This window comes from Folsomia candida, unplaced genomic scaffold, assembly GCF_002217175.1.
Source record: "Folsomia candida strain VU population unplaced genomic scaffold, ASM221717v1 Fcan01_Sc001, whole genome shotgun sequence".
Taxonomy (NCBI): domain Eukaryota; kingdom Metazoa; phylum Arthropoda; class Collembola; order Entomobryomorpha; family Isotomidae; genus Folsomia; species Folsomia candida.
In genome coordinates, this window is record NW_019091193.1 from 24341526 (window position 1) to 24366559 (window position 25034).

Sequence of the window (25034 nt, forward strand, 5' to 3'; positions counted from 1 at the left end):
GACTGGTCGTCTCCCACCGCGGCTGCCTAACCTCCAAGTTTGGACAACAGTCCGACCTCCGCTTCTCCAGCAGATCTAAACTATTTATTACAGGCAACTTGAGAACAGGCTGCCTGCTTGCTTGCTTGACTGGATCCACTTCAACTACGTTATTTTCAACGCGAGGTTCCTGGCTGCTCAAGGAAACAGCAGATTATTATTTAGAACCTGTCTGTCATCAGAAACACGAAGGTTTCAAACCTTAGAAAAACTGTGAAATTGTTATTAAATTTAAGTTACTTATTTCAATTGCAAACAATATTTGACAATTATAACGACGACCATTTAGTTTGGAGGAGAAACAAGGACGGGAAGAAAGGAGGTGAGCCTAATTGATAGTATTATTGCGTGTTAATAGTGAGAGAGGCAGAGCCGGCGGCCCTTATATATAATTCTAATTTGTTCCAATTACATTTGGCTTGCAGATATTTTTATGACACGTCTTGGAAAAGAAGAGATTTTAGTAATTAACTAATAGTATTTGTTTAGTATTATTGAAATAATGTCGTCCGATGGAGCTGACTCCACTGACGTGGGTGGTCGCCGAGGATTTGGACGCAAAACTAGCAACAAAATAATGATTAAAGACGAACCAGAACGAATTGGTGGGGGTAACTACGAAGGACCAGTGGATGACAACTTTAATAAGTTTTTACGTAATTTGGTCAAAGAGCGCGATTCATTGGACGCGGAGCAGTATCCACATGTACATCGACTAATCCAGGCTGGTATGTTAGTTTGGAAAGGACAGAAACGTCCAAGTACCGCGATGCTATTAATGGGTAAATAATATGATAATCTATTTTTCTTATTAGAACTTGACCGGGCCTCGAGGGGGTCGTACGGAACCATGGCACAAGAACCGATTTTCATCGACTTGTACAATGATCCACCAATTACTCTCATGGCAAAGGCGATGCCACCTTCGCGTCTTTTTCCCAAGGCGAGTAGAGAATAGAGTATTGATATTGTGGGATCAATGCGACGCGTCATATTAAAATCATTAATTCATTGGGTTTGTTATTGCAGTTTAATTATGCTGGGAGGATCATTGGACCGAAAGGCGCCTATTTGAAGGCGTTGATGAAAGAAACTTCCGCAAAAATGGTTTTACTAGGAAAGGGTGTAATGAAAGACAAAGATAAGGTGAACACCATTGCTTATTTTTTAGAATATGTATAGCCTAATATAAAGATAGGTTTGATTATATATAAATTATGATCATATTTTATTGTTTTAGGAAGAGGAACTTCGTCGAGCTAATGATCCGAAGTATCTTCATTTGAATGACGATATGGTATGTTAATAATATATGCAACTTTTTATAAGGTTAATACATTAGACTAGACGGTGAAAATCGCTGGTATATAAATTATCAAAATCATGATTAATTAATTTAACAAAATTCAAAAGCTTTCAATTAAGTAAGAGACCTTACAAATATACCACTTTATAACGTCGAATATAATTAAATTGTAGCATGTGTCCATTCATGTCACTGCGTCTGCTTCCGAGGCCTACAAGAGAATGGCTTATGCCGTTAGTAAGTCGCTTCTTTTTTACTGTTAATCTTTAATTCATAAGTTTAATTCATGATATACATATGATACTTTTCAGGTTGTCTCAAAGAGCAAGGTAAGAAAAGCATTGTGTATGAAATGTGTACATAAGTAATTCAACCTAATCCTTCCGTCTTTCTCAGTTCTCAGTGACAACAGAACATTGGAAAGTCTTCCTTGGATTGCAAGCTCCAGTGGGAGGATGGGAATGGGAGGAGGCGGAAGTGGTAGTGGCGGTGGCGAGAGTCACAACCCAAGGTACCCCCCGTCTTCTCAGCAACGGTCATACCCACCTCTGGACCAACCTTCACGGTCTCACCATCATCGTTCTGCTGCACCACAACCGGTCTACGATTATGACCCTCCATCTCCACCAGTGGTACTTTGACTAGTTTGTTTCCAACCTTATATTTACTATTAAGCTAGTATTGCAATATATAACATAGAAATACATGGATTTATTGATTTATTGTACACGTGTTAACAAAAAATATTTCCCTGGTATATGTATAGTATCGCCGGTATCCAAATGAAATGAGCCCGCCACCCCAGCGACGAAGCGAACCCATGAAGACAACTAATTACGGAGATTCTGGACAATGGCGAACGATGGATGCTCCTCGTTCTAATGATTTTGTTGACCGTCGTGGGTCATCTCATATGCCGAGATCAAGAAGTCCGCCACCGCCAAGTCGATCTTACTCTTCCGGGCCATATGACGAAGACCCGTATGCGTCATATTATGGTAGTGCGGATGTGTATTATCCACCAGTTGACAGTAAGCAGTACTCTTGGTTATTTACTTTTACAAACTTGTCCATATGAAAATGATACATGCGCATATTTTTATCCCAGATTGCTTCTTTGATTTGGAGCTAATTTTTGTTCACTTTCCTTATAGATGGATCTTATGGAGCAATGCCTTCTTCTCGCGGAGGCAAAATGTCCAGCACTCGTTACGCTCCATATAAAAAATAATAACATCCTTTTAATGCGAATCTCATCGCCTCCTATTTAATATTAATTAATATTAAAAAACAACGTCTAGGAGGATCCATATTTGTATTACTATATATCTCAATGATATCGATATGCAGGATGAATAAGCTTATAACATGGACAAGTTGAAAAATAATTCATAAAAATTTAACTTCAAACTAACCGTCGCATTTCCGATATTTATGTTTTCTATTCTTCCTTGTGTGCTTCGAAAGGTTAAAAAAGTGACAACCCTTTCTTAAAGACGAAAAAACATAATTACATTGTCATTCAGCTTTATAGTTTACACTACTTCTTGTTAAGAAATTTAAAAAAAAAAAACATCCTCCAGTCATCGTAACACATAACGTTATCGACTATGGAAATGGTGGTATATATACTTATAGTGTGTTAAAGTTGAGTGAACTATTTAAAAAATTGTCTCTTCCTATTTATAAAACAAAATTATGCCGATGGTGGTTATTTAATGTTGGTGGTGATGGACAATGCGAATCTTTACTTCCTACTGCTCTTTGCAAACACAATTTACACAATTATTATATAAATAATAATAAACGATTTGTTTACGACTTAGCATAAAGAACAACGCTAAAGGGACAGTTTACCAATAATACTTAGAAGCAATACTAATAACAGTTCGTGTTATTTAAAAAAAACGCGATAAATTGTTCCTTAAACAAAGTTCCATGAACTTTTATTCAATACAAAGTTTTCAGATGATTAATTGTTATATGATAAATAGAATGCTGAATTTGAAGCTTCTTGTTGCATTTTAAAAGAAATTTGTTAACTCTTCAAAAACAAAATGGACGGTCAGAAATAAAAACAAACTGACTGTCCACGTTTAAAAATTAATCTGCTACACACAATAGTTAAAAATCGGAAGGGAAAAGAGATTCGGGAGATGATATGTTCTTTTGAATATTAAAGTTAAATTTAATAAAAAAATATAAAATCATAGCCTTAAAATGCTATAAATTTTGTGCAATGTGTGTCAATCAAATAATTGAACCAAAATCTGCATTAAAGAAGAAAAAAGTATATTGTTTAAAAACGACAACTAATAATAAGACTACAGTTTTGAACACATTGAACGAGTAAATGCATAATCATGAAAAGAACTTAACACAATTTTCAGTTATGGTTTGACAAATATCCCACAATTTTTATTCCAAGAGCAGTTAAAAATCAGTTCCATTTGTACATAAGAATAAATTGTGATTGAGTCATCTGTTGATGTATTCTTAAATGTTAAACCCCCGGAAGCTTATGCTAACATAAATGTGTGTAGTAAAACTAGTCAAATGATATCATCTCGTCTGATGAGTGTTAATCAAAGCCGAGACGAGACGAACATCATTCATAAATTATTAAAATTGAATTAAAAAATTGCTTCATCAAAAGAATCTCATGAACCTTCTTCTGCTTCGGAGTGAAACTATAGAGCAAAAAACATTTTTATATAGATAATGGAATAGAGATTGAGGAAATAGTGGGAGGAGGAGACATCAGTACGATGATGGATCGGGTAAGAAGACTCCTTGAAAACGTCCCATGAAATTAAATGAATTATGAATTATAGAATGAGCGTCATTATTGAGCTTGAATGTTTGCAGGAAACTGAAAGACATTGTCCAAATAGTTGTTGGTGTTATTTGGACTGTCGCAAACCACGGCTGGGAGTGGTTGCTCAAATACATTGAGGACATTATTTAGGCAGCCAGAGCTAGAGCCAGCTGCCCCCGCGACAGAAGCCCATCCGACAGCATCGCGGTTGCATCCCACGCCCGCCTTCATTAGAATTGGCACATTGTCAGTGACAAATTCTTCTGGATTCATGAATTCCTTCAATTGACACCTAAATCAATGTATAGCGCGTGAGTCCTGAGGATTCAAATTTAACTATTTTTTAATCTTTGTGTGTATATACTGACCATGATTCATATGATGCCACAAAATAGATTTTCGGCGTCGGGAATCCGTTGAATGTTCCACCTGCTACCAAAGTGTAAGCCCCCATATTACGAAAGAGAAGCCAATCGCCCATATCCAGTTTCGGCATCATTTCTCGCGGACAAACGTTGTCTAGCCCGTCACAAGTTGGGCCCCAGATACTTGATTCATACGTCTTCTTGTCGTCTTCATAGTTCTTGATGGTTAAATTGAGATAGAAAAAAATCGAGTCTTAATGATCCGAAGATTAGGGAACGGAAGAAACTACTAGAAACAGTTACCTTGAGCAGTTCTGGGTGAACCACGGCATGGTCGTAAATGACGCAATTGAAGCTGCCATAAACGCCATCGTTGATGTAGTACATGTACTTGTTGTCTCCTGTCTCATTTCCTTTAATTTCTCGAATCGAATGCACCAGTGTGGTCAATGTAAATGCCGAAGCGACGTAGAATCGGCCCGGCTCTGCGATAATCTCAACACCACATTCTTCCGGAAAATGAGCAGCCAAAGATCCGTTGACCACGGACGCGATCTCTTTAATGGATGTTCCCGTGTTTCCCGGAAATCCTGAAAGTTATTATTAAATCTCAGCGTCTTAAAACAATGCTTCATAGACCATGCGCCAACTTCTTGAATGAATACGATGCTATCGAAATGGAAGAAATTACATACCTCCGCCAATATCCAAAAAGTTCATTTCAAAACCAATCTCCTTCCCAACGCCAAAAAGCCACTTGCAAGACTTGATGGCCCGATCGAACACAGGGGGATCCATGCAACCCGACCCGACATGGAAACTCACTCCAATTACGTCCAAACCCAAAGCGTGTGCTGCCTCCAACAAATCTGGAGCCTCTTCCACCAAAACTCCAAACTTCATTCCGAGTTGGCACTGAGCTTTCTCCGCGTCGCAACGAATTCGAATGACCAGCCTGCGAGTCAAGGGAAATATTTAATATCGAAATTTATAGGCACCAATAATTGAATTTTACACATTCAAATATGCAATCAACACTTACTGCGCTCGGGGATGAAGTGCTTTGATCTTGTGCAGCTCCCCCTCATTGTCAAATGTCATTCGAACCACGTTGTTTTCAGCGGCTGCACGGACATGCGAATTTTGCTTGGTAGGATTAGCAAAAATGATCCTGGAAGGATTTACCCCAAGATCCAGCACTTTGCGCATTTCCGCCTATGAAAAATTATTTAAGAATGAAATTCACATCCTCTCACGTTATTTTTCGACCTATTCCAGTATTATCGAGCACAAATCTACCTTGGAGGCGCAATCAAATCCTGTTCCAAGTCCAGCCAATGTTTGTAGAACCAGACGACTGTCATTGCATTTGACCGCTGCAGAGACGTGAACATGGAATGAAATACAAAGAGATTAGCTCAAGAACAAGAAGAAAGTTACAACCGATGCAGATAATTTAGAAGAGTGAGTGAGTGAGTGTAATTACCATAATGAGGTTGTACGCGAGGCAATTGGGAGATCCATTCTTCATGCTTCTTAATGATTTCACCCAGGTCGCAGATGAAAAAAGCTTCTTCAGTCACCTTCAAGTATACATGAAGGTCTTAGTTGGGCATGATGATGATGGACATTAGTAATTTCATAATTCACAGATACACTCACCTTTGCGAGAGTGAGCTCATTGGCAATGTTTCGAATGCGAGGTTTGTAGGCGGTGAGATGTATCCGGTCGTCAAAATAGGTGATGGAGTCCATAGTTATTGGGTTGGTGTGTGGTGAGTGTGGTCCGAAGAACGTGCCCTATGTAAAACCAACAGCCAAAACCGTTGTTACCTTTTCTCTTTTCTGACCAGTAGCAGACGGAGGTGTAGTAGACGCAACTGAGATGGACTGCCAGTGACAGGAGAGACTGAATTGTTGAGGCCATCCTCTCTGCCTTGAGTCGACGATGACTGCAGCAGGCGTCAGTCAACAGGGGAAGATATCACCGCACCGCACCCTTCCTCCCTCCCACCACAACCAAGTTGGACCAGTGACCAATAACTATGAACTTTCTTTACTCTCTGATCTAAAGACCAACCAAGTCAGTTTCCATTTTTCAACAATTCAGCCATTAAACGAACAACAGTGACGGTATCATATTTCGATATTATATGATTATTGAGGACGCCGCACTTGTCCGACAATTACCATCTCTCTTTGCAGTAAGGGGATAATGATATGAATGAATAATATGTGCAATTCGTGTCATCTATTCACATCATCCTCTATGAATGAGTGGACATTATGCGATGCTAACCTTGGGCCAGAAACGGCGTAACAATGAATGCTGATGACCTTAATAGTAGTACAAACTGGAGTTGATACCCTGCTGAAGGATTTTCCTCATACAAATTAACAATTCGTCTGTCTCGTCTGGACGGGTGAAGAAGGTCGAGGTTCCATCAAGCATATTTTTGTTGCCAACTATTCAACATCTTATTGTGTCGCACAACGCGTGATGAGATGGTGACGTCTAAATTGTTGGGTGCCAGGTGCTTGTCCTCTCCCAATAGTGCCCTCTGACTTGACTGCACCCATTACAACTTTCGGGGTTAGTGACGCATGGAATCTATATACTTTTTGCATGTAGTATGCATATTATTCCTGCAATTGAATGTCTCCTCAACCGGTCCATCCATCCCTCTACTTTAAATGTCACCAAATACGTTGATGTCCTTCCTTTCTTCATTTTATTATCTTTTCCACGAATTGGTCACTGCCCAATTCCTGCAACTACTTAACACAGCCATTCAAAACCATGAAGGAGACCCGAACCTCTTCTGCCTGCCTGCTCTCTATCTAAATAAGTACATACATCTTCTACTAAAATCCCACTCTTCTTGAGATAGATAACGTTGCCTTATTATTATGAAGAGCTTTAATATTATTACACAATGACCATTGCTCGAGATAACATTTCACATGTATGCATTCCTCTATTGATTCCTACACTTGTACACTTATTGCTCTAAATACTCACTATCTAGACTTTACACGACTCCAAATCTCAACTAGCATATGGTACAGCCATTAAAATAATTCCTTGATAAGATAACGGCACACTAATGCAACAATGTCAATGTGTATACCCATCACCACTGGTTATTTGCTTTCTGTGAGCCTGAGATCTTACTTTAAAAACCTGATAATAGTGGTAATAACTAATGCAAACTGATTTAAACTAGCTGAGTTGTTGGATGGGTATCAATAGCAATAAATCGTGGTGGTCCAATACAGCGAAATTGATGAACCCAAAAACCAACATTCAAGATACGGAATACGGAGCGTGGATGTAATGTAAAGTCTATGGTGTCACCACCCCAAATTATTATGAATGAAAAATTTGCAGCGTAGACGACAACCAAGTGACATGGATTATTTATGATGATGCGTGATAAGCAACGAGCCAGTACAGATTAACAAACAACAAATGATGCTGATGACATCACGACTTTTGATGAAGATGATGATGGGCAGCGCCGCGGCAACAGATTCGGATGGAGTGAACCCTGAACGAAGTTATCGAGATGAGGTGGAATGATTACTTTTATTTCTTTATAGTACTTCGCAATAAGCCGGGGACGATTGACTGGTTTATTTATTTCGCAATGATCATTTTACTTCTACCCAAGCATACTATGTGCGCGTATATGAGACAACTATAGGCGTTTCTTTTCAAGCATTCCGTATATATATCTTTTAGTTGAGGTCAAAGTTCACAAGAGTGGAGTAGAATAATGGACGTCAAAAATAATAAGATAAGGACAAAAGCGAACTTACAGTTTGATGATGTAGAGTTAAACTTTGGTGATTCCGGAAGAGGAGATCGAGTTGTGGTTTTGTGGGTGTGGTGGAGGTGGGGGAATGTGAACACAGCTTTGTGGGTAGAGTTTTTTGTGAGTATTGTGGGGTTTTGGTAAACCACACCGTGCGCGTTGAGATTGCAGAGCCGAGCCTGACCTGAGACGTAGATCGCTTCTTCTTCGTAACCTCTTCTGAGCCTTGAGAACAACTACTGAACCGAAATTTCACCACACGGCTGTCAAAAGTCGTTCTTGTTCCGTCATCAGCCTCCCTCCCATCCCCCCACCACCTATAATCACTTAATGCTGCGTGATTGTCCCTCTCTCTCTCGACTAACTAACCACAGCTAACTACATAAGCGCATAAGTTGGTGGGTTGGTGGTTGATAATTATCATCATGAGACAGAACCAAGGCAGCCCCCGGACTAATAATAAATCATGCTTCGGCAATGAGGTTGGTTTGTTGGTAAGGATCGTTGGAGCATAGCTTGATTGATCTGGAACTGTATGGCAGACATATTGCTGACTGAGAGCCAGGGTCTCCTCAGCCATTATATAACTGCTTATCGGCCACGGTGTCTTCCTTAATACGAATAATATGCTGATGGAATTGAACTATGATTCATGACCAGTTCCAGGAGGGTAACCTTTTTCTAAAAGCTGAACAATGGATGGCTCATGGACTCGGTTCAATTTTTGGGCAAGGCTGTCTTGCATGGTATCGAAAGCAACGACTCCATATCATGTCATGCGCACACATACGACAAACTGCGCCCAGCCAGCTCAATTTCTTGGAACCTGTTGAAACGACGCCCAACTGCACAATGATATTAAATAAAGACACGCATTGAATTTGCGGCGTAAAAACCAATCTTATTGAAACTGTGATTGCTGAAAGTGGAACATTACTATTGTACACTGGATGGATTAAATAAGGACAACAACTTTGTTTGCATTCATTCACGAGGAGGACAGTTGACGCATCATTCGTAATATGCAATTGCGCTATTGCTTGAGGAATATCCCGATTTAGGTTGATCCAGCATCCCTCGGATGGATGGTCACCCAACAACGCTTAGGCGTTTTTGACACCGGATTAAACCGGATTTTCCAGATCTAACCAGTTCAACCCGTACGACCCTGTACCATCGTCTTTATGTTTTTATTTTTATTATTGCTATACACCAACTAGGTAGCTGAGGGGTCGACCCAACTGGCACGGCTAAGCTTTCATACACATATGTACTTACATACAAATGCCCTCTTATAACTTTGCCCATGTATCCGTAGGTATAAACTTGCGAGGAGTGAATGAAATGGCATTATGTTAAGACGCGTTGACTGCTCAAACCACTCACAGCAAACCTGAATGCAATAACGGCTCAGTTACGCATTTGTTATTTATTTATGTATGCACACTCCAAGAAAAGAGTTTGGGTTGTTTTGAATTTCTACCCATTGCTACATTCGAAGAAAGTGTGACGATTATTGCTGACGATAACTCTGCAGAATTGTTTATGCTAAGCGACGGAGGGAGAGCTGCGTCAAGAGGGGGCGATGGGAGGGATGTCTTCATTATCGTTTTCCACTCAAGTCTGTCTGTGGTACGGACATCAGCGTGCATCAAAGTGGGAAATATTTCCTCCCAAGGAAGAAGAAGCCTGGACTGACTGGTTCCTTCTGGTCTTGGACGCCCAGATAGTCCAAAGTTCCAATTTCATCGCATATGAATATGTATAACATAACCATCCAAAACTACTAATAGTTGACAATAATTAGTCACTGCCTGTATCATCATCGTCGTCATTATTATCAGTATAATTTCCATTTCACCATCAATGCGTCTAGTTTGTATGGCGATATGTCCCTACTACATCGTGCGACACACAAACTTTCGATGAAATTTATCCAAGTACTACATATTTATTATAGTATTGCCTTGAATACAAATAAATCGAGAGCAGTGTGTGTGAGTAGCAGTCTAACCTATAAAGATGATAGGAAAATATTTGTCGATTGAGTTTCAGCGTAACTGGTCAAGTACTTGAAAGCACCGTTTTTTATTATTGTCGCCCCTTTATTGATATAAAAATTTATGTGTACTAGGAATGAAGTAAAATATTATCTGCGCATCACTCGCTTGATAATTGAGGTAAATGTACAGCATCGGCTGTGTGGTGGTAGTAGTGGGAGGGGACATGATTCATGTCCATGTCACATGAACTGTCTGTCTGCATACGTATGTACAAATATATGCAGCATATGTGTGAGGTTAGTAGTTTAAAATTTGGAGAATAAACCCAATCGAGGTGGTTGACAACTGGATAAGTTTGGACACGAATCTTATATTCGAGCTCCTTCGATCTCCTTCTGTAACAGGAAAATAAATGTAAAGAAGTAAGCAACACAGTCTTGCTGGACGATAAAAATGAAAATGGTTGTCACATACCATTAGTATTACTGGCATTATTTGAGACTCCAACCTTATTGACACCAGCAGCGAGCTCCTCCCCCCGTCCTCCATTCCCGCCCCCATCATCCCCTCCTCCCCCAGACGAAATATCCGACCCTCGCAACGTATTGAACAGGTCCACCGTGTTTGACGCCAGATTCAGACTCTGCGACGCCACGCGGAGAATGTCCTTCGTGAAAGCGACTTTATCTTTGGTTGCGATCAAATCTTGTGGGGGCTCGTCCCACCCGGCCATAGTCGTACCATCCACTCCTCCTCCTCCCCATCCAAACCCGCCGACGGCCGACTTTGTGGATTCTCGCACTCCATTGAAGCCAGTTGAAGATTCCCTGGTTATGATTATGAGAAATGAGTGAACCGTACCAGAAACTGAGATTGTCTCAGGATTCTTAAATGCCAGGCGATAGAAAAAGATCATTACGTAAGAATTAGAGCAGCCAGTGTGAAGAGGAGTGGGATTCCTGTCACGGCGAGAAAAAGGACCAGAAACTCGAGATCCTTAAGTCGCTTTCTCCAGAGAAAGTCGACCCGTTTGAAACCATCGGAGGTTGATATTGGCAGCACGTCCTCTTCCTCATGTGACGCTTCCCCGACGGCATAACGGTATTCACCTCCAGTGTTGCTTCTCGCACTTTCTGAACTTTCTTCACAGCTCCTCTCGTCCCCGACACAATTATTTTCTGGCCGGACAGTTTCATTGTGTGCTGCTTTCTGGATGCTTTTATTCCCTATTTTTGAATGCTCTAGTGAAACACTGGTACAATTTCCCACCAACAATGCCACCATAATTACCAAGAAACTGTGACGTGAAATATGACACTTTTCCATGATGGGGCCACACGCCAGCGTATTTACATAGTTATGTATGTATATAAATACGTATGGTATGCACAAGGCGATGTGGACCAGAGTAGGTTACTCACAACAGTGACAGTGACCTCGGACGCTGTTACACAAGTTTAAACGTGGTGCGATTAACAAGGTAGCACAATTTCAAAAACTGCACTTCATTGTTTTCGACAGGGTGCATCATTTGGTGGTCAAGAAATTTGCAGTTGTTGAAGTCTGCCATCTTAACTAATAGTAAGTGGGGAATCGTCATTTGGTGAGGTGCACCCTTCATTGGTTTGTAATGAAGTAATAATAATTCCCTGTCCACCTGCCTTTGTCTCACATTCCGCCGGGTGATTGCTTGGCAAAATTCTTTCAAAACCACTGGGGTTAATACAACGTCTTCGTAATTGCACTGAAATAACGAGTCGAGGCACACTCTGCGATGGTTATATTGGCAAATGCACTTTGGCAAAACAAGACCGGGAACAATTTTTATTGTATTATCAAAAGGATAAAATGGGATAAAATGTGGGATAAAATGTGTAAATCACATGTTAAGATAGAGACGACCAAGTTAAAGTTATGTATCTGAATGCAATTATAATTTTGCCTGCTATTTTAAAATGCAATCGGCTTTAATTTTTAAATTGATTAGGTAAAAAGTAAAAAAGTGACATAATGTTACTCATCTAATTATGTATTTGTTTCTTAACCAAATGAAAAAAAAAACACTTGGATTAGCGAAAGCCAAAACGACTTTAGCCAATTGTGCAGCCAATGACTTTAGCCAAGACAATCATTTGATGGTGTCCTTTGTAAAGGCTCTTTATTTTGTGGGTACCTCTTCTTGTTTTGTAAAAGTGGATTTTTGCAAGAAAAATCACCTGAGAGCTTTAATATGTGCCTTGTACACATGCGTATGCTTAGATAGAGTTATCTATACATTGTGCCATTGGTTTATGTATCACTGGGCAGCTTAATGTGTAAATGGACTGCTTCAAACGATGTTGCTTTTTGTTTAACATAATGCAATGTGCCATTTTAATGTGCTCGTCAACAGGTTCTTCTCTTGTCAACCATGACATTGATTGGCACAGTTGTTCTCTATTGGATGCCGGGGTGGGTGTGGAGACAATCACTTGTTACTCTTAATCCAAGGAAGTGGTATTATGCTAATACATAAATAGTACACTACATATTATGTACAACGCTAGCTTGAGGGGGGGGGGGGTTAACTCCGTGATCCACTCGTAGGTAGAGTTGATCTGCATTTAAAAAATGCACATGATTTGAGGCCATAATTGCAATTCAGCACCAACTCCTTCCCCCAAAGATTACTATGATTATTGGCAACCTCACTCAACACCTTTGCAAAGCATGACAAGAATTCGTAAAATTTGCATCCTATAGTGGTAGCAATTCAGCACAATATACTTTTAGTGAGTCGCCCAGTATTAAAATTCAGTTATCGCATAAATGTGTATATGTAAAGAATCACGCTTTCCGCTTGAAATTTTTCAAAAAATCAATCAGTTGTGTGCGTCCTGATTTCAAAATACTACGAGGTCAAAATAATAATCAACATTTTCGTGAGCCAGACATAATTTTTGATGTGTTACACAGCAAAGTGCAACGACTGCAACTTTTTGTTAAACTTGCGACTAAAGCTAACACACGCATATGTATGCACGTTACAATCACGTTACAATGTTGGGTGCAGGTAGTTTCACCGTTGTTACTCGATAGGTACTTTACTTTCTACTTGTATCACTCCTTGCTATGAATCGTATGATTGTGCACCTTATGGCGTTACGGGCGTTGCATGTCTCTGGGGCATCAACAATTTTATCCAATTTCATTGTTATCAAAATTGGTGGATTCTATAAAGATGACTTTAGCATCTAATAATTTGGACCGCTTCTTGACTTACAGACATACGAATATACTCTAAACCCAGTTTTTTTTTATTCCGAGGGTCAGGGCTTGTGTAACCTACAAGTCCGTTTGTCGGGGACACAACAGAGGCAATTTGAAGAAACATAATGCATATGTGCAATTATCAATTTGTTTGAGTTTGCTAAAGCTTGTAAAAAAACTCAAAAAACTTTAGTATGTACTTTCGCTAATCTTTTCAGTCACCGGTGTTAATTATCCAAATTTTATTATTTACGCATCTTTTGAGTCTTTGTAAGTTTTAGTCAAGCTTAGATTTTAGTGATTTGACCATCTTCCAGAGACTTTGACGTAAGGGCCTGGTCAGTCTGAAGATAACCAGCGAAACGACGACGCTAAACAATATGACGAAAGCCCAGACGTCGAGTTCTCGCCGTTTCCACCAATCACTTTGTTGACCCAAAGGTTTCAAGAAGTTGATTTCTTCGGGGGTGTGGCGGAGAATGAACTCTGTCCACCACAAGGCCATCTTCACTGGGGTTATCGGCACATCTCGTGCAAGGGACGCCATCCTATTGACACGTCCAATCCAGCTGGAAAGAAAAACACGCACATTTTTATAACACATTTTTCATTTCAGTTGTAGTCAATAATTACGCCGTGTCCGTAACAGTGCGGTTAATGGCAATCATCAGTTGGGGTTGGGTAACTGTTGCTATGTCCATGCAAACGGCAGTGCCGAGATATTCGTACTTGGCCGCATTGAAATCTTGATCTGGTTGGTTGCATATGTAAATAAAACGAAAATTAAAACATCCTACATATGTGCAACTTTTATATTTTCCTTGTTATAATAAAATTGGAAAATTGCGACCATAAGCACGCAAAAGATTATACACATAAATGCAAATTTATTGCACCAACGTAATCATGTTATTACCTCCTAAAATTGGAAATGCAATGGTAGGAACGGCATGATAGAAGGCCTCTTGCATAGAAGGTCGCCCAGCTTGTGTTATGAATCCCCTAATCTTCCCATGGGCTGCCATCAATAAAATTAAAGAATTGCATACAAATAATTGTCACCACCCACATCTCTCAACGGTTAAATAACGTGCTTACAAAGTAATTTTTGCTGGTTGACCCATGGAGTGAAAAGAAGGTTCTTAGGATGCGGGGACGGTATGGGGCCTTTCCACCTCCAGATAAATTGCAGGGTTGGGAAGGCTTCGATGGAGCGGAAGAAAATGTCCAAAAACGATTTCGGAAGATTCGAAGCATTTACTACCGTTCCGAAACTGATGTAAATAAAACCATCCGTGTCATCGGAGGAGGAAGATATGAACGCCTCCAAGCTCTATGTACATATGTAAAAATGGGATGAGCGACAGAGGACAACATGGAAAGCTCAGATCACCGAAGAAAATGGGCATAGTGAGATTTATGCAAATGAGGTGACCCTCAATAATAATTGTAAGCGTATTTACCGGATCTAATTGTTCAGCTTCCAAATTTTCTCGGATGTGCATTCCTGGCACCTTCACAACGAATGGAGGAAGGGACCTGGCATAGTCTTCCAGGTAGTTGCCATTTATGAGGAGCAGGCTTATGTCAGCCTCCATGTCATACAACTCTGGAGGTGTTTCCAGGCCCAATGTTTCAACAAAGAGTGATTTGTACAGGAATCGATATAAGGAAAGTTGTTGCACCCTCCCGATGAACGGCAAAAATGTTCCCACTGTCCTTTTATAGAAAGAGAGGGGAGGTATATCACTCATTTCCCAAGGTGGGATTGACCCAGCTTCTGATGAAATCCCGAGTACTTCAAATTGTTTAGAAGAAAGTGGAATTGTTTGGAAAATGGCGTGTTTTGCACCAAACTTTGCCGCAAGACCATATGCACACTCAGGATTTGTGTCCGAGTAGATGAGATCAATGGAGGGGATGGTGGCTACCCAGGCCTGGAAAGTGGGACTGCGGTGGACCGCTTGGCAAGCGGCGTAGCTCACGGGGTCCAAAGTGAATAAGGAGCTTGGTTGGAGCCCTTGGATGCGGTAATTGATGTCAAATTTTGATATGAGATATTCCAGCATTTCTGCCAATTCTGGAATGACGAGGTCCTTCACTTTGTCATGATTCATCTCTGTCCCACCTTCATACCCACTGATAAATGTGATCTGATGGCCTCGCTCAACCAACGCCAAGATCAGCGGCCATTGCGGCACGCGGTGGCTGTAACTCGATCTGTTAGTAGCGACGTATAAATAATAATTGATAAAAGTAAACACTTACAGAGGTTTTAGTATGTTTTATAATTATTAACCAATTTTTGTTAAAAATTATTATTATTACGCAGAGTGAAGAAACACGATGTGAGCACTTTCAATGGGGTGACAGATGAGTATTAACAATATCGGGGTAAGGACGGTTGTGCTTATCATACTACTTCTACCACACGCCATGATGATTCTCTCCAACAAATGTTTCCGGTAAGATTAAAGAAATAGAAATACTGGCTGGGCACTTGTTTCACTCGGACAAATGCTACATCACACACAAAAGGTGCTCGACTACAAATAGTTCGGAGGAAAGAAACTCAAAGAAATTGATGCAAAGCAAATTATTGAGGGCCAATTTCAAAAGGGTTATTCTTATATTAGCATTAGTAGTGGTAATAATAGACTAATAGTAATGTAATATATATATATTACTAACAGCAGTATGACAATAAAACACCACTAAAGTACATAACATCCGTCTTTTACATATTCTCGTTCAGTCAGTGAAATCATTGTTTTATTGGCGTTAAAAATTGGATATAAAAACATCCTGATATTCGACGCTGCAAATCTATCTATTTCTATTCATGTATAATTTTACTTACACCTAAGCTACTTGTTGGTTAATTCTTATAGTACACCAACCAACTCCATGTTTCTAGCCCGTAGTCAGGGCTTACATCGAACCGGCTGCTGTCTCACGACAACTCTACCTGCAAGATGTATAAACCTGGTTAAGGAAAATAGTACGAAATATTATTGTTATGAAATATTATCATAACCTTTATATTAGTACATTTACATATATAAAACTTTGCATCATGAAACCTCTGCATGCCAAAAATGAGATTTTTGCTATACATCCATGGATTTTTGAGACTTTTTTCCCTTTACCCAATATACATTCACATTCACACATCTGATCCACTTTTCCACTACGTACTTGCTAATACTATAATAGCCACAATAAGTACAAAGGTGCAGGAAACACATTCATTTAGGCAGGAATGAAGGTGTATAAATAAATTAATAAGTGTACAAAAATAAATTCAAAGAAACAAAAGAAGCAGGGAAAGCACAACTTTAATCGATCCAATATGCATATTTATTGCAAATATCTGGTGATTCCTATTTTCGCACATTACATGTATTTAATACACTGCACACAGTGACACATACAGCACAACGAAGGGTGTATATAGTATAGGAATAATATTATTCTAACCGATTTTTTATTGTGCAATGTGTGGTTGCAAACAATTCGCAATCATTTTCTGTACTTAAGATCAATTAGGTTTAATTTAATAGTCATTGAACTGGGTGTCGTTAGTTTTTTGAAATTATGTAATGCGTGAAGGACGCATTACAGCCGTTCTTCGGGTGACGAGGTTGAGGTTCTTGTGAGTGCAATTGTTAGTATTCCTCGTCGTCACCTTCATCTTCAACGTAATCATGGGGGTTAAATTACCCCCTCGCCTCTGCCTGGGCTTCATCGTGGTCCTCATCCTCTCCCTCCTCGTCCTCCTCTTCGCCTGGAACATGACTTGCTCGGTGGACGTCGAACCCTCCTCCATCGCCATCTCCGACGTCACAAACAGGTCGCACGAGGGTTGGAGTGGGGACAGGGTCACAGTAGAAATCTACTACGAGGTGAGTGGATGTAGAGTGACAGAAATCATTATCAGTATTTCCTCTTAATTTCCGCAATTATTTATTATGTATGGCATTTAACGATAATTATAACAAATAATAGGTGCTCTGTCCAGACTCCAGACATTTTATTGTGAATCAATTTCTTCCTGTATACAAAGATCTAAGTGACCACATGGACGTCTCCTTTGTGCCGTATGGAAAAGCCAGTAGTCACAAAATGGATATTACCGTAAGTTACAAAAATTGTTAAATGATTACATAAATATACGTAGTTTCTTTCTACACCGTGTTTTCAGCCTTTTTTCTCGTTTGAATGTCAACATGGAGGTATTATATATACTTAAAAATACAAAATACCACTACAAAATGTATAAAATGTATAATGTTAAATGTTAATTTAATAACAGAACCAGAGTGTCAAGGGAATATGCTTCATGGGTGTGCCATTCATGATACGAACATCAAACCTCACACCCTCGTCCCGTACATCGCTTGCATGATGAATTCACGTGAGCGACAAGATGTGGGGGCACGCAAGGTAGCTAAGCACACTGATATTTAATATTTGCATATTACTAATAGCTATCAAGCGTTAGAAAAGGAGCAGGTATTGAAAAATGGGTATTGAATGTGTTTTGCAGTGCGCATCTAGCTACAAAACCGTAAACTTTGGAGCAATTCATGCCTGCTTAATGGATGGTCGTGGCCATCAATACCTTTACCAGGTACTAATTACTGCATTAATTGCATAAGTACTTATTGTAATTTACATGAACTGTGCCAGTATGGAGTGATGACCTCATCCCTAAATCCCCCCGTCTCTTTCATCCCCACCATTGTGATCAACAAAGTATGCTCTCTTCTTATAAATAGCGCTTTAAATTATCTAACGCAGTGTAGTTTGTAATTTGCTAAATCTCATTACAGTCTCAGGACGGACAAGCCGAAATTCTTCGAAATTTTCGAGGTTTTGTGTGCCGCTTGTTGAAACAGCGACTAGGCGTGGCGCCAGTGGGTTGTTAATTGATAAAAATGTGGTGTTTGTGAATTATAATACCAAAGAAAATTCTTCTGCGATTAATGTTTAAATGTTGTTGATCTATTTATGTATATTACAAGAGATGATATTACTATTATTATTATCACGATTATTATCAACGATAAACGACTACGACGACTAGTCTCTGTGCATTTTGTTGATTCATGTCCGATTTATTTATGTATTTGTAAAAGTTCAAACATATTCCGAATATAATATTCCGAAACATATATATATGTAGCATATTAGGTGACTTGTTGAAAATTTGTAAGAGGTTTAAATAGCACAAATTGAACTATTTGAAAAACGAAATAAAATATATACCGTAAAGTATATTAAATAAAAATTATCTACTTGCAGTTACATATTCATGCCAGGCCAGTACGATGAATTCAGATTTACATATACTGATGACTGATATATCTATTTATATATATGCCATGAAAATCGCTGTTCCATCACTCCATCCTTAAGCGATGGATCGAATTAATCTCGAACAATTGTGGTTGATACAAACAGATAAACATAAAATATTGTACTTCTTTCTTCATTGAAAATCAAGTTATACAATTTTTGATTAAATCTGCTCAATAAGAATCAGCAGTTTTGTATGAATAGTGATGTCAAATCAAATGTTTGTAATATTTTGTGCTAATATTATCGGATTGTTTCAGAGATTATTATTTCACAAGGTTCTTAATAATTAATAATTGTAGCTAGCTCGCAACCTCGTTTCAGCATGTTCCTTGGCTGTAACGGGCTGATAATTTTGTTGATTTGTGGACGACTGGCTTAGTGGCTGAATGACCACTTTATCATCAGGATGGACAAAATATACGATCGATTGTCGAGCAGTTTTCTGTCTTAATTCTTGCTCCGGAATTAGTACCCGGTGATGCTATATACGTTATTTACAATTAGTGAATGAGTTTGTTACAAGTATGACATGATGGAAATTAAATTAAATATTTGCATACCGTAGCAGGGAAAACACCTCCAGACCAAAATTCCAATAAGTCCCCCGTGTTTACCAGTACCGTTTTTGGGATTGGGTCAGCACTACATACAAGAAAACACAATAAGTTGCATTCATGAATGCCACTGTATTTAATGACTAAAAATTACCTAACCCATTCACCATTGACAGCTTTCACCTAAACCATTCCGCAATAAAACAAAATAAAAAATCTCTTAGCTTAGGTTCAACAATAATAAGCTCTGCTGGGATTTGGACATAAATGTACCTCCAGACCACCGATAGCGTCTTGGAAGAGTAGCGTGAGTGTTCCATAGTCAGAGTGATCTCCACAACTGTGCAGAACAATACAAAATAAAATAAAAACACATAGATTCGGGGAAATATGTATGATGGACAGGGTAAAAATTGGAAAATGTGTCGGTATTTAATTTACCGAACCGTTCCGGGAGAAATGTTTTTGTTCCAAGTGGGCGGGTAGTAGAGGGATCGGATGGTCGTGTATGACGGAATGTCCAAATCATCCAACGCCTTTGTCCTCTCAACAAAAAAGTCCGTGTCCTCCAACTTGAGGGAGATGGCGAGAACGCGTAATAAGCTCTTTATCAGAGGTTTGCTCGCCTCCTCCAAAGCATTCATCGCCGACCCGAATTTTGGGCGGATCGTGTCCGGAAAATAACGTAGGTTTCCACAAATGTCATAACTTTCACGAAGCTCGAAAGGGACATCTTTATGCAGGCTAGAAACATAAATGAAGATTTTGTACATATTTATGTATATACAATTAAGTATTAAGTGAATAAGGAAGACCAACGCACGATTCCTGTCCTGGGGCGGCATATCCATTAAAGCTCTTTGAAATGTCTTTCAAACTTTTCATCTTGGTTTCGGTGGGCAGCTCAAAGAAATCCTTGCTCTCGGTGAAAGCATTTTCAATCTGAAAATTTGTAAAACTTAAATTAGTCTTCTATACTGGAGTCGATGAATATTTAGAATTTTCTACTTATTTTACCACAGAGTCAGGGACCCCATGGTTGGTCAAGTAGACGAATCCGATACCACTCAGAGCGTTGAAAACAGTTTCTGCTGCCTCCTTCCACTCGCTTTGAGAAGGTGGAGTGGCACTGGATAAGTGCGAGAAGTCTACCGTGGGAATTTTGTCCATTTTTATTTCAAAAAGCTCGTTCACTTTGAAAAGCAGCAAGTATAAATCTTGAGGTGAATATGGCAATAATTGTATAGCGAAAAATTATGCTAGTATTCTCCGTACGCTAAAATATAAATTTAAGCTGATGATGACACAAAATAAATTCCAGCTACTTGGTGATTAACATTATTCAATTTATTCCGCAGCTGGTCATTCATAGGAAAGTGGTTGACATTGACATTGGCAGCATATGAATGACACATGCACGGAGTAAAAAGTAAGGTATACGTAATGCTTTTTGCTGGAGAAACCGACATTGAACATGTAGTAATAAGTAGCATTCTGTCCATAACCAACTTTGGAAATGCCGAAGGAAGGAACCATGATATATTCAACCCTAAAAGCAATTAATATTGCGTATGCAAGTCTAATATTCTTCATAATTTTGCCAACAATACTTCTGCACAATGCCAAAAAACTTATTACTATTTGTACTAGTATGCGAATTTTTATTGGGTTGTAGGTAATTTAATATCACTGTGAATTAAACACTTACTTTAGTTACATGCATGCTGCGTTAGGCAAAGTTTGTCTATCTTTGGACCATGACTCGGCTTCGGTCAGTCACGACATTATGTAAATATATGCTGGACACATGCAAAACGAGCGACAAAAAATATTATAAGCACATTTTACAATTCATCCATACAAGATATATCATGTTATGTGTACCTACGTACAACAAATATTAATACATATGATACATGTGTGTCTGACTTGTTTTTTTACACAACATGAGTATAAATAATACTTGCTAATTAGTTTTGTAACGGAAACTGGGCGAACTCGCACTTTTTCCTCTTGCATGCACATTTGTGTGAAGCTCCAATGGCTGTGTTTGTGGAGAAATTTGGACGAAGAGTGAGGCATTTTTATTAATAAGTTGCAAGTCTGGAGGGTAATACATATATTCTAGGAGGAATTTCAGTCATTCCCAAACATTGAGGTAACCAACAGTCTGTCAGTAAGGACATTCAGTCAGTAAGGACAATAAGGACTCTCATATTAAATACTTTGAAAATTTGTATTGGTCAAGAAAAACATGAGCTACGCTAATGTCGAGGTAGTCGACAGCGCTGGTCCTGTGAGTCAAGTAAACTACACCAACACCGGAGAAGTAGTTGTCGACCACATTGTGCAAAGTGATAATGAAGGTTATGCCAACATAAGCAATTACAATAATGTGGACAATAATACAGAGGTGACGAGAGACGAGAATGCGGCGATGATAGATTATGAGAATTTGGGATCATGGAGAAATCGAGACTCAAATGGTACTTACTAATGCATAAATTTGCTCATTAATTCTTTCGGAAATGTTAATCTGGTCAAAGTTTTCAAGACGTGTGCATAATTGTAGAAATTACATCAGTCCCTGAGCAAGAAGTAAGGACAGGGAATAATAATGTGGCGGCGTCCCCCGAGAGCACAGGAGGAGCAGGAATTTTTGCCCCAGCTGAACAAAAGGACAAACCTGGTTCAAAAATGTTGTTTGAAATTGAGGACGTTCCTCCGTGGTACCTCACCATCTTTTTGGGCTTCCAGGCGAGTAGATTTATTACGCCCATTCAAAACCGTATTTTTCTTATAAATACCTTATTATTGCAGCACTATTTGATGATGGCAGGAGCAACGCTGAGCATCCCACTCGTCCTAATGCCAAAAATGTGCATGCCAAAGGATGATCCTGACCTGGGCAACATAATCTCGACCTATCTCTTTGTCTCCGGAATGGTAACTTTATATTTTCATAGAGAAACGTTAAGCCCAGTTGGTATTAAAACTTGCTGCCTTTCCAGGTCACCATTCTCCAAACTACGTTCGGCATTCGACTCCCTGTAATCCAAGGTAGGGCTAACGTGTTCGATAGAGTAGAATAGAATACAAATAATTCGTATATCCGTTCGGAAACTTATTTATGTAAGCTATATCTGGTTGATTTAAAAAAATATTTACCCGGAAATATATCTTATCCAATCCAAGGTGGAAGTTTTGCATTCATTCTGTCCGCACTCTCTATTCTGGATGGAGAACGGTGGAAATGTGAACTTCACCCAGAAGAAGATTCCGATCCTACAGAAAAATGGCAGGCAAGGATGCGTGAGGTCCAGGGAGCAATTATCATGGCCTCATTTTTTCAAATGTTCCTTGGATTCTTTGGTACGTAAAAATGTAAACGCCCAAGGCTTGAGGAGTATTTACTTTTCTTAGAATGGCGCAGATAACTACGTATGAACAGGTCTGAGATCGATTAAAATTCATGTGTAGGGGTTTTCGGGTACATCATGCAGCGAATTACGCCCATAACGTTGGCGTCCTCAGTGATAACGATTGGCCTGTCTCTATTTAATGCAACAACTCGCTTCGCAGCGGAGGACTGGATCATGTCCACCCTCACCATTGTCCTCGTTGTCCTGTTCTCACAATATCTTCGTCAAGTGAAGATTCCAATCCCCTTTACCGTCAACGCCAAAAAGACTGGACCCTTTAGGTACCCAATGTTCCAGTTGTTTCCTGTGCTCCTTGCCATTGTCTGCATGTGGGCGTTGTGTGGCGTTCTCTCAGTCTCGGGAGTCTACTCACCTGGACATCCTTCTCACACCGGGGTCAAGTGGAACATTGTGACCAACTCCGAATATTTCAGGGTTCCATATCCATGTTCGTTTGTTACGAATTGCATACGTTGTTGGCTGGATATGTGACTTATCAATTTGACTTGCTGTTTACAGTCCAGTGGGGCATTCCCACCTTCAGCCCGAGTTCAGGCCTGGGTTTCCTATCTGCTGTTTTTGCTGGGGTGGTGGAGTCCTTGGGGGAATATCGGGCCATTTCAAGAATTGTGCGTGCTCCACCTCCGCAGAAGCATGCGATAAATCGAGGCGTGTTCATGGAGGGCGTGGGATGCTTTTTAATGGGTCTGTTTATTTTTCATGACTGTGGATATTCGTCAATCTGGAAAATGTGTATTGTCGATTTTTCAGGCCTTTTTGGAACTGGGAATGGGACGACGTCGTACAGTGAAAATACAGGGGCACTCAGCATTACAAAAGTGGGGTCACGACGTGTCATTCAAACGGCAGGGTTTCTCATGATGGTTTTCAGGTTAGACTAGTCGTCCAAGTTGCTTATCGTTGATAATAATCGTGATAATAATAATCAAATAATATCATTTGTTTAGCATGTTTTCTTTTCTGGGAGCTTTTTTTATGTCGCTTCCAAATCCAATTATTGGAGGAATTTTATGTGTAACTTTCTCCATGATTGTGGCAATTGGAATCTCCAACTTGCAAAATGTAGATTTGACATCCACCAGAAATATCTTCATTGTTGGATTCTCTGTATTTTTTGGATTGGTAAAATATAAATATGGCAATTATAAATTTATCAGTATTTTGTGTTTGTACACATTTGTGTCAATACAATATTATGCACATTGCAGGCTATGTCCAAATGGATGGAGGATGGGAGCAATCAACGCTTAATCAACACGGGAAACATTGAGTTGGACAATACTATTCGCATTTTTCTCAGCACTGGAATGTTCCTAGCCGCCGTGATAAGCTTCTTCCTAGACAATACTATCGGGTACTGTATAACATGCAAAAAAAAGATACTGTTTCACATATACTTTCATGACCCATGTACATACATAAATGGAAAAAAATAGTTCTTAATTATTAAGTACTTGGCATGATGAAAAACATTTTACGCTACTTGGCTTTTTGGATTGTCCCAACCCTTATCTTGTCATTTAAATTGTTCCACCAGAGGTACGGACGAGGAACGTGGCATCGTCAAAATGAAGACACCCTTGCGCCGAAAGGGCGACAACATCAGTAGTCGAGCTGGTCCACCGCTGGGGGAAGTGTATGAGATTGATGCCCTACAAGACGAGGAAGGTGTCGAGGGTGTGGTGGACCTGGACATACCCCAAGACACCACTTACGACCTCCCCTTCGGGATGAAATTTCTCCAAAAGTGAGTCAGAAAGTCAATCGACCTTTACAATTACATAAATGCTATTTTATGATCCTATTTTTCCAACACGATTTTAGGTATTCCCGAATTTCGTCTCTCTTCCCAATTTCACCTACGTTTCAAGGCTTCTCAACTTGGAGGCTCTTTTCTAAACGCCGTCAGGATTTCCCCATCGGAATGAAAACGTCATAAATTCATACTTCACATATAAACAACTTTTTTACTTCTTTTACTTTGGTATATTTTACACATTCCTAAAAATAAAGTTTGTTATGAATGCAAAAATGTTTTTTTGTTTGTGTGGCGTGGCGATGACGTGCATATATCT

General features: G+C 39.5%; 7 protein-coding genes across 9 annotated transcripts; 3 read left to right on the forward strand and 4 right to left on the reverse strand.

Moving 5' to 3' along the window:
* The first annotated feature begins 117 nt into the window (after nucleotides 1-117).
* LOC110854395 (KH domain-containing, RNA-binding, signal transduction-associated protein 2) lies at nucleotides 118-3571 on the forward strand. Of its 2 annotated transcripts, none has more exons than XM_022102833.2 (10): nucleotides 118-361; nucleotides 465-767; nucleotides 855-982; nucleotides 1069-1185; nucleotides 1280-1336; nucleotides 1519-1582; nucleotides 1657-1674; nucleotides 1742-1977; nucleotides 2112-2376; nucleotides 2500-3571. In XM_022102833.2, the coding sequence occupies exons 2-10, from the start codon at nucleotides 542-544 to the stop codon at nucleotides 2574-2576; spliced, it is 1188 nt and encodes a 395-aa protein (XP_021958525.1). In that variant the 5' UTR covers nucleotides 118-361; nucleotides 465-541; the 3' UTR covers nucleotides 2577-3571. The 2 variants fall into 2 exon arrangements, with proteins under 2 accessions (XP_021958525.1, XP_021958534.1); XM_022102842.2 differs by having other exon boundaries at nucleotides 529-767.
* A 164-nt stretch (nucleotides 3572-3735) lies between these two features.
* Nucleotides 3736-8598, reverse strand: LOC110854387 (ornithine decarboxylase). 2 transcript variants are annotated; one of them, XM_022102822.2, is made up of 9 exons: nucleotides 8351-8598; nucleotides 6191-6328; nucleotides 6015-6111; nucleotides 5828-5904; nucleotides 5571-5743; nucleotides 5224-5483; nucleotides 4832-5118; nucleotides 4532-4746; nucleotides 3736-4455 (listed from the first exon to the last, which is right to left on the reverse strand). In XM_022102822.2, exons 2-9 carry the CDS (start codon nucleotides 6281-6283, stop codon nucleotides 4191-4193), a joined length of 1467 nt encoding a protein of 488 aa, XP_021958514.1. In that variant the 5' UTR covers nucleotides 6284-6328; nucleotides 8351-8598; the 3' UTR covers nucleotides 3736-4190. The 2 variants fall into 2 exon arrangements, with proteins under 2 accessions (XP_021958514.1, XP_035702275.1); XM_035846382.1 differs by having other exon boundaries at nucleotides 6191-6596.
* A 1679-nt stretch (nucleotides 8599-10277) lies between these two features.
* Nucleotides 10278-12638, reverse strand: LOC110854410. The gene is made up of 3 exons (XM_035846384.1): nucleotides 11269-12638; nucleotides 10824-11176; nucleotides 10278-10744 (listed from the first exon to the last, which is right to left on the reverse strand). Exons 1-3 carry the CDS (start codon nucleotides 11673-11675, stop codon nucleotides 10647-10649), a joined length of 858 nt encoding a protein of 285 aa, XP_035702277.1. The 5' UTR covers nucleotides 11676-12638; the 3' UTR covers nucleotides 10278-10646.
* A 367-nt stretch (nucleotides 12639-13005) lies between these two features.
* LOC110844936 (UDP-glucuronosyltransferase 1-7C) lies at nucleotides 13006-16242 on the reverse strand. Its single transcript, XM_022091275.2, has 5 exons — nucleotides 15062-16242; nucleotides 14697-14931; nucleotides 14515-14616; nucleotides 14232-14349; nucleotides 13006-14167 (listed from the first exon to the last, which is right to left on the reverse strand). The coding sequence occupies exons 1-5, from the start codon at nucleotides 15713-15715 to the stop codon at nucleotides 13876-13878; spliced, it is 1401 nt and encodes a 466-aa protein (XP_021946967.1). The 5' UTR covers nucleotides 15716-16242; the 3' UTR covers nucleotides 13006-13875.
* Nucleotides 16243-16668: 426 nt separating this feature from the next.
* LOC110851756 (gamma-interferon-inducible lysosomal thiol reductase) lies at nucleotides 16669-18852 on the forward strand. Its single transcript, XM_022099653.2, has 7 exons — nucleotides 16669-17503; nucleotides 17607-17735; nucleotides 17803-17833; nucleotides 17914-18044; nucleotides 18148-18231; nucleotides 18291-18356; nucleotides 18434-18852. The coding sequence occupies exons 1-7, from the start codon at nucleotides 17306-17308 to the stop codon at nucleotides 18527-18529; spliced, it is 735 nt and encodes a 244-aa protein (XP_021955345.1). The 5' UTR covers nucleotides 16669-17305; the 3' UTR covers nucleotides 18530-18852.
* A 199-nt stretch (nucleotides 18853-19051) lies between these two features.
* Nucleotides 19052-20903, reverse strand: LOC110851746 (UPF0676 protein C1494.01). The gene is made up of 7 exons (XM_022099642.2): nucleotides 20534-20903; nucleotides 20340-20458; nucleotides 19958-20260; nucleotides 19790-19856; nucleotides 19671-19699; nucleotides 19523-19604; nucleotides 19052-19443 (listed from the first exon to the last, which is right to left on the reverse strand). The coding sequence occupies exons 1-7, from the start codon at nucleotides 20684-20686 to the stop codon at nucleotides 19249-19251; spliced, it is 948 nt and encodes a 315-aa protein (XP_021955334.1). The 5' UTR covers nucleotides 20687-20903; the 3' UTR covers nucleotides 19052-19248.
* Nucleotides 20904-21443: 540 nt separating this feature from the next.
* Nucleotides 21444-24993, forward strand: LOC110851767 (solute carrier family 23 member 1). The gene is made up of 14 exons (XM_035852582.1): nucleotides 21444-21589; nucleotides 21645-21674; nucleotides 21765-22002; nucleotides 22089-22273; nucleotides 22337-22462; nucleotides 22528-22576; nucleotides 22712-22888; nucleotides 22997-23386; nucleotides 23458-23643; nucleotides 23710-23830; nucleotides 23907-24081; nucleotides 24168-24313; nucleotides 24497-24706; nucleotides 24784-24993. Exons 1-14 carry the CDS (start codon nucleotides 21557-21559, stop codon nucleotides 24896-24898), a joined length of 2181 nt encoding a protein of 726 aa, XP_035708475.1. The 5' UTR covers nucleotides 21444-21556; the 3' UTR covers nucleotides 24899-24993.
* The last annotated feature ends 41 nt before the right edge of the window (nucleotides 24994-25034 follow it).